The sequence below is a fragment of the Sitodiplosis mosellana genome, unplaced genomic scaffold (genome assembly GCF_009176505.1).
Source record: "Sitodiplosis mosellana isolate CC-2019 unplaced genomic scaffold, AAFC_SMos_1.0 Smas_scaffold_20, whole genome shotgun sequence".
Taxonomy (NCBI): domain Eukaryota; kingdom Metazoa; phylum Arthropoda; class Insecta; order Diptera; family Cecidomyiidae; genus Sitodiplosis; species Sitodiplosis mosellana.
The window spans coordinates 384,858-393,599 of record NW_022595262.1 but is presented as its reverse complement, the minus strand read 5'-3'; the positions used below and the strand labels follow the sequence as shown (position 1 = coordinate 393,599).

General features: G+C 35.5%; 2 protein-coding genes across 2 annotated transcripts; both read right to left on the bottom strand.

Moving 5' to 3' along the window:
• Positions 1-450: 450 nt before the first annotated feature.
• LOC129568566 (C-factor-like) lies at positions 451-3,455 on the bottom strand. Its single transcript, XM_055446618.1, has 5 exons — positions 3,249-3,455; positions 2,968-3,019; positions 2,713-2,903; positions 2,232-2,602; positions 451-592 (listed from the first exon to the last, which is right to left on the bottom strand). The coding sequence occupies exons 1-5, from the start codon at positions 3,372-3,374 to the stop codon at positions 451-453; spliced, it is 882 nt and encodes a 293-aa protein (XP_055302593.1). The 5' UTR covers positions 3,375-3,455.
• A 3,925-nt stretch (positions 3,456-7,380) lies between these two features.
• On the bottom strand, positions 7,381-8,384 carry LOC129568565 (histone-lysine N-methyltransferase SETMAR-like). The gene is made up of 2 exons (XM_055446617.1): positions 7,845-8,384; positions 7,381-7,533 (listed from the first exon to the last, which is right to left on the bottom strand). The coding sequence occupies exons 1-2, from the start codon at positions 8,382-8,384 to the stop codon at positions 7,381-7,383; spliced, it is 693 nt and encodes a 230-aa protein (XP_055302592.1).
• Positions 8,385-8,742: the final 358 nt, after the last annotated feature.

Here is an 8,742-nt window from a genome sequence, read left to right as displayed (position 1 = left end):
TTGGATAAACCAAGTGTTGCAATCATTCTCGGCGCAAAAATGGAATGAACAATAAGTCATTATGCAATAAGATTTTTGCAGGCCAACATTTCTTCGTAAATATATGTATATGGCTTCGTTGAAGCATCATGCAAAATATACAGTCAATTGTATTCTAGTAGTGATGAAAACGTTTTTAAAATTGTGCATTTTCACATTCTAAAATCGCACATCTCGCTGATAAACAAATCACGCTGATATAAATAGATGGGCAAATGAGCATTAACTGATGATTGAACTTCGATTAATTTTTGTTAGTTCTAACATATTAAGCCAAATGATCAAAAATGAAGTCAAATAATACAAAAAAAAACTGTGAATTCTTCTCGTTAAACCACAAACTTTTGCTAGCTTGAATTTATGCCGAATACACAAACTGTTTCAATTACAAATAATCTTAAATGAATAAATTTACATCATCCAGAACATTTGGTTCATGGTCATTTTTGGACGACGCATTGGTCCCATTTTCATCGTTGGGTACATTTTTTCCATATCATTTTCATCATGTCCGGCATCATGTTCATGGCTGTCATCGAGATTGCTTCCATTCCTGTAATTCACATGTGATACAAAATAGAAATTGCGGTTAGATTTTTTTTTATTCTTCAAAATACCTCAAAAGCTATTACTTTTCCGTACACAACGTGTCAAGGGAAAGTATTGGAATTGGTCCCGAAAACTTTTTTCGCAAAATTAGCTTAGATCATCATAAAAACTCATGAAACGCGTAGAAAACCACTTTTTGAGACACTTTTCCGTTCGTGTGCCGTCGTTGTCGTCGTTGTCGTCGTTGGTGTTTGTTAACACGATAACTCAAAAAATAATTGAGATAATCAAAGTCTGGAAATGCCAAAAGTTTTGTATTCAAAAAACTTAGTTTAAGTTCGAAGATGAGCCATTTTCGATTTGATCCTGGGGTACTTGCCCTAAGAAAAACCTCAAAAAATTGACACTTTTGTATGGGAGGTACCCGTAAATCGAATCCGATTGGCTTCAAACTTTCTAGGATTTCATTTTTTGGGAGAAAAATAAGATTCTGAAAGTTTGAAACCAATCGGAATCGATTTACGGGTACCTCCCATACAAAATTTTTGAAATTTTGACTAAAATTACCGATTTTCGGGCAATTTTGTATGGGAGGTAACCGTTAGTCGATTCTGATTAGCTTCAAACTTCCTGAGGTTTCATTTTTTGGAGAAAAAATAAGTTTCTGAAAGTTTCATGTTGATCGCATTTGCAGAAGTTTGATTTTTTGTCCTCAAATTTTGTCGACATTTTCTTGGAAAATATTGAGGGCCAAAAACCAAACTTCTACAAATGCGATCAACATGAAACTTTCAGAATCTTATCTTTTCTCCAAAAAATGAAACCTCAGAAAGTTTAAAGACGCCACATTAGTATATGGTGACTCGTTACTAAAGGCTTCATTTTGGGCTTATGTCGTTCAATTTTCTACGTACCGTAGTTTTCTACCGAAAGCTATGCAACAATGCTGTTTGTTTGAATCCAATTGGCAAAATCTCTCGTTGAAATTGCAGAAATATCTCTTTATCATGATTGGAAATGCACAATTGCCTGTGTATTATCATAGGTCCGAAGTTGCCATCTTGAATTTGGAAACATTTACAAGAGTTAGAGGCTATTCAGAAATGAACCCGTGAGCATAAAAACGACTTTAAAAAAAATAGCCGATCAAAACGTAACATAGATTTGTCGGCGTAACATACCAGTGTACAATTTGTTCTGAATTGAACGAGTAACAAATTGGTATTTCGCTTTGTTTGGCGACGTTTTCATAAGTCGTTTTTATGCTCACGGGTTCAAATGTTCTTAGGCATTGAATCGAGTTTAATTAAGTGTAAACTTTGCTTTCCATCTTTAATTACTTCGAGCAGTTTTTTCCTACTACATGATGTTCAAAACTCTAACCAATTGGAAAGGTCAAGAATATATAATGAAAAAATAAAGGACGGCAAGTCTAGAACATATACATATAAGATGAAATCAATTTGTAAGTGTTTCTGTGTTAAAAACATCAAAAATTTCTATGTAGTTGATCACAAGTTCACAAGGCTTTAACCTTATACTGCTTCTCCTAATAAAACATGCATTGTCACGGTTGAAAAACATTTATTCATAAAAAAACTCTTGAAATTCAAATCATTATACAAATGTTACTTCCAGGTTACCATGGCAATGATTTGCCATTAAACTGAACAAACGTGCCATTTTCTGATTCATTCAAAGCCAAAATGGTGTTAACCATTTGTTTGCAGCTATCATCGATTTTGAGTGGAGCACTCAATCCGCCCATGTCAGTTTGCACCCAACCTGGATGCATTACGATGCACAAAATGCGATCCTTTTTTAAATCAACGCTCATTGTTTTTGTTGCCATATTCAGAGCTGCCTTGGACATACGATATGCATAACTTCTGCCCGAGCGCACATTCTCGATTGAACCAACACTTGAACTGATATTTACAATCGTGGCTCGATGCACTCCCATCGTTTTCGTGTCATTGAATTTGGATGCTTTCTGCAGCAGCGGAATGAAAGCCTGAAAATGCGATTTTTTATTAAATTATCAGTCGAATAAAATATTTTAGGGGTAAATATGGATAAATGGATTTATATCTATGAAGTCAACAATTAATTTAAAAAGCCAACCTTCGTCACCATAACTGGTGCGATGGAATTCGTTTCAAGGATGTTTCGCAGATCATCAGCGACAACAGAGTTCAATGATGCTACACTAGGATATATGCCGGCATTGTTGATGAGCACGTTGAGCCCTTCTTCCTTCACGATTTCATCAATTTGCTTCACCAGTGCATCGAAACTAGCATAATCGGTGACATCTACAAAGGAACTCACAGTAAATTGAACCAATTCGTTCGAAATAGCGAAAATGAAAATATTTACCCAATGCAAAAACGTGTAGATTGCCATGTTTTGCTTTCAACTCGTTGAGTTCCTGCAGGAGAGTATGACAAGGCGTGAGACTATAAATTATTTGAAGGACTTTTCGATGTTTTTTTTTTCAACAAATACATTGATAATCGAATTCGTTGGAAAATGTGAGAGGAATCAAGCTACTCTTCGAAATACAAATTGTTGAAAATTCACAACTCATTGAAGTCACGTCGATAGTCTCAAAATATCTCGATAAGCACGAATAAATATAAAACCTGGGCTCAATTTACCTGGGCTCCATCGGGATTTCGGCATGTAGCAAAAATGTAGTTAATCGGATCACTTAATTCGAGCAATTGCTTTACTAAACCCAAGCCAAGTCCTCGACTACAACCAGTTATTAAAATTGAATTCATCGTAGTTTTAATCGTCAAAGGTAAATTTAAAACACGTCGTGTTTTTCCAAAGGTTTGTAAGCAACTGATAAGCAATGGTAAAACTGCAACCTATGCATAACACTAACAAAAGTAAAACACGAATTTCCGATGGACTCATTTAGTGAAGTTTATTTCAATTCGTTTACGTCGTTAGACGCACTCATGAACGCGACTGAATGAACTCATAAACAATGTTCTGTAATAAAAAACAATTTTTTTTACTTGTGAACACGCTCTCACAAAAATCAATTTTGTACATTCGTGACATTTTTATTTTTTTGTTGTCTACTTTATTAACAAATATAAAAAAGATGCAATAGTTTGCAGTAAACATTGAACGATCTAAGCCACAACTTTTGACACTTGTTTCGCAGCGCTAGAAGTAAGCTGTCAGACGCTTGTATGCAGTACCTGTAGGTGAAACTCTTTTCAAAACCATTTTTTCCAAGTAATAATAACTCCAAAGCAGTCATTAGCAGTGACATTTACTGTTAATCGTTAAATGACAGCACAATGACTAGTAAAACGCCATCAAACGCACTCTTGTGACGAATATTACAACAAATTGGCGATTATAAATGACAACGAACCTCAAAACTTGCATGTTTTGCAGATTTTGGTTAATTTTTTTTACCACAAACGTCTTTCGCTTGTATTCTTTATTTTAGGATAGAAAAACGTTTTTTATCGAATGAAAAACAATTTTTCTTTCTAACTTTTTATTAATATCGTGTTTTTCGTCGTAATATACAAAAAATGGCAAATGGAATACAAACTTTGAAAAAAAAAAATGGAAAGCATCCTCTGTTATTGTTTTGGACATAACATTCAACGGATTGAGCGTATGCTGCTTTTTGCTAATTGAACGTTCAATTTTAATATAGTTCCCATTGATGGATGCTTGCCATTCGTTATTTAAATTCCTTTCTAAGTCATAAAATTCGTCAGCGTTGGCAAGTCGAAAGCAAAACTCTTTCAACTGTTTGGATTGATCTAAAAAGTGCAACGCATTACGAGCAATTTTCATTTCATTTTCGTTTATTTTTCGTTTCTGGCATGATGTGATTAAACTGAATTTCGTGATGGATGAATTATTTTTAAGAAAGTCAACGAAATTCTGATCCACTTGATAATCAAACTCATCAAGTTGATCAAACGAGAATGGAATTTCGGGCAGCGGAAAATTGTTGCTGCTAAAGAAACGAATGATTAACTTTTTCACTGTTTTAAAATGAACTGCGTCACCATGGAACATTGTTAAATCGTCGGGAAAAAGATTGAAATGAATGCTTTCAAGCACTGGCATACATTTGCCCATGCTTTCACAAATTTCTATTGATATTTTACTGTCAAATGTAATGTTTTGTTCGTTTCGAGTTTTGTGAACGATTTTTCCAACCCCTCAAATCCATTTTTTGAGATGTTCGAGCATTTCATTTTGACCAATGAATCTGTACAATATTCGTTCACATATCGAATGACACGAGTTGGACCCATTGGAAACGGATACGTATGGCTAACGTAGACATTCGCAATCACAGCGCCGAAACAACGCAACAATCGTAGGGCAGATTTCAAATTTGAAACACCGATGAAATGTTCCAAAATGTTATATTCACCTCCATTGCTTTTTGAAATGGTGATGTCGATTCTTTTTTTGCCAAATTTTTGGGAAAAATATTGGTTTGCAGTTGATTACAATTCTTTGTTCGCTTCGGAGATATTTAGCAGATCGGCGAAAGTCAAGTAAACGAAAATATCCTCGAAGCAATCGTCGAAAAGATCTGTTAACTTCAGTTGATTTGTTGGTTGCGCGACATCATTCTGGCTGTAGAGAATGTAGCTCACATCGTTTCTTGGTTAAGCCTTTTCAACACACACAATAGTGAGGAGTTAAGTTTTATACTAAAGTGTCATAACCAATACATTCAAATATAGTTGACATATTCGAATGGGATAGATGTCATCTCATTTGTGTATATTTGTTGGTGCTGACATCTGCTTTTGCGATGAACTTTATCCCATTCGTATATGTCAACTATATTTGAATGTATTGGTTATGACACTTTAGTATACAACTTAACTCCTCACTATTGTGTGTGAACGATTTTACTATTGGCCATTTTACCCAATATTTAACTTCAGATATCTGGAAATAAAAGAAATCGATTTTTTTACATTTGATCGATGGTGTAACAATCAATTTAAAATTTACTTCTCAAGTTGCTTTCTTATGAAAAGAAATGGATAGAGCAATTTTGATCAAAATTTCGACGTTTAAAAATCTATATTTGATTTATTATTTAGTAATAACAGTTGAATTGCAATTCGTTCAACTTTTGTTCACTCTAAGTTCCATTATTTGCTAATGCTAATAAATGTTTTTGTTTCACACGTTTAATTCTATAAATATTGAACTAAAAGCACTTAGCCTACAGCTAGGAACACAAGCGCTTGAGACGAATTCGTACGAATATTCGTGAATTCTTGTGATTGTGTATACGGGACATTCGCAGCGCAGTGAGTGTATAACAACAATAACAAAGCCACGAACGCATGAATATATGCGAATACATACGAATGACACAACTTGTTCCTAGACCCTAGGCCTACAGACTTCTCACAATATTCGAAGACAAAATGATCGGAAAGACGGATTATATTATATGATTCATTCGACACACGTTGTTAAAAAAATTTGATTTTAAACGTATGTAATAAAATCACTTGATTTATGGCAATAAAATCACTCGACTTGACTTGATGAAATGCTACCGGCAAATGAACATCGCCGACAGATCGTCTACAAGCCACAAGTAGCCATTTGTGAAAATATTGCACAATACGAAACAAATGATAAATCAATTGCCGTTATGCTTTGTTTGTAAACAAGTGTCATATCGACACTTTGCTGTTTTGTTTATTTTCGTATTCAAAACAAAGAACAAAAATATACCAAACAGCATTTGGAAAGTTCTAGAATAGCTGTATAGCTGCAAACAACTGTGTTTGATTTTGTCGCCAATAAATTTCTAGGAAAATAACCATATACAAAGAGAAGCCGTTTCGGTCTATGATTCACTTTACACAGACGTTGCACATCAAATTCACTTCAGCGGTTGATAAAAAGTGCTGATTCAATCAGCGCGATTTCGTTCGCTAATTTATATTGTTTATACTTATTATCGACCGCTGAAGTGAATTTCATATCGGCTTTTTTAGAAATATGCATGAAAATTTCTTGATAAACTCAAAACTCTTTTGTTGTTTGGGTTTTTCTCCCATAACTCGTACCGCATATGCGATGAAGCAAAATTTTGAATAATGTTCTTTGGGCCTAATATTGAAATTTTAAATATATTTTTTAAATTGAATTTCGTAAATCATCATTTCGAAATTCGAACTCATTTTCGAGAATTCATAGTTCGATCTAGAATTCATTTTCGGGAAAGTACAGATAAATCCCGTGTATCATCCTCCACTTGTAAATATTGTTTTTACATTGAAGGGCGTCGCACTCAACTTAACATTCATAATACAAAGTTAATACGAGCGGAGACACCTTATGAAAAATGACGCAGATTGTTAGTGCTACGGTTAATCTGTACTTTTGTTTTTGATATTCGAAATTATTTCCAAAAATTCAATTTTTTGACTGGGAACTCCATTTCGAACAAATTTTCTTTCGAAAATCGTCATTTCGAAATTGCAACTCATTTTCTAAAATAATCATTTGAAATTATACAGGACATATTAGCCACTAGTATTTCCAATGTAAACATAAGACGAGCTCTACTGACACGACGCTTGTGGTGATAGTTGAAGATTTCAATCACATAAGCGTATACATGGCCGAAAATCAAGAAGCCTCTCGCGCAAACCGTATAAATCCTATGATAGCGTGTCTGTAGTGTGTGTATAACACATCGGTCAATAAGTCCCGAGCCTAAGTAGGAAAACAACATTTTTTTGCCAAAATTCAATTTTATTCATCAACATAGTCCCCTTTTAGAGTGATACAATCATTCCAACGCCTTTCTAGCTTTTCGATACCAGTTTTGTAGAACGATTTGTCCTTGGCCTCAAAATAGGCTTCAGTTTCGGCAATCACCTCCTCATTCGAGCCATATCTTTTTCCCTGGAGCATTTTTTTGAGATCGGCAAAAAGCCAGTAGTCACTGGGGGCCAGATCTGGAGAATAAGCCGGGTGGGGAAGCAATTCAAAGCCCAATTCATGCAGTTTGGCCATCGTAACCATCGACTTGTGACACGGTGCATTGTCTTGGTGAAAGAGCACTTTTTTCCTTGCCATATGAGGCTTTTTTTGGCGATTTCCTTCTTCAAACGCGTTAGCAATGCTATGTAATATTCACTATTGATGGTTCTTCCCTTTTCAAGATAGTCGATGAATATTATTCCGTGCGCATCCCAAAATACTGAGGCCATAACCTTGCCAGCTGACTTTTGTGTTTTTGGGCGCTTTGGTCGACTTCCACCGGCTTCTGTCCATTCAGCTGACTGCCGATTTGACTCCGGAGTGAAATGGTGGACCCAGGTTTCGTCCATGGTCACATAACGACGCAGAAACTCGTTCGGATTGCGCTTAAAAATGGTCAAACAGCTCTCCGAATCATCGACACGATTTTGTTTTTGTTCCGGTGTCAACAAACGCGGCACCCATTTCGAACACAGCTTTCTCATGCCCAAATGATCATGCAAAATTGTGTACACACTGCCTTTTGATATCTTTAGGATGTCAGCTATCTTCTGCAATTTCAGTTTGCGGTCGGCCATAATCATTTTGTTGATTTTTGTGATGTTTTCTGGAATAACTGCCTCATTTGGCCTACCAGAGCGTTCAGCATCATCGGTGTCCGTACGACCACGTTTGAAATCGGCAAACCATCGTTTGATGGTTGCAATTGATGGAGCAGAGCCCGGGTAACACTTTTGAAGCCATTCCTCAGCCTGATCGGTATTTTTACCCATTAAATAGCAATGATAAATCAACACACGAAATTGCTTTGAATCCATTGTTTTGAAAATTACAAAAGTAGCGTCACTTAAACCACTGTAACTAGGTAAATAATAGTCCAAATGTCATGAAATTTTGACAGTAATCTTTTGAAGGTTGGTACTTTCGAAAAATCATGTGGATATTTCATTAGTGGCGCCAAACGGTGGTTAGGCTCGGGACTTATTGACCGATGTGTTATATTGACCGCTCAACGCACTTCACAAAAAAGTTGGTACTTTGGTTCGATATTGCATTCTCACTCTACCAATAAGTGGATTTTTCTTCTTGGAATTGACACGCAGATGGAATAAATAATCTGTCCTTAAGGTG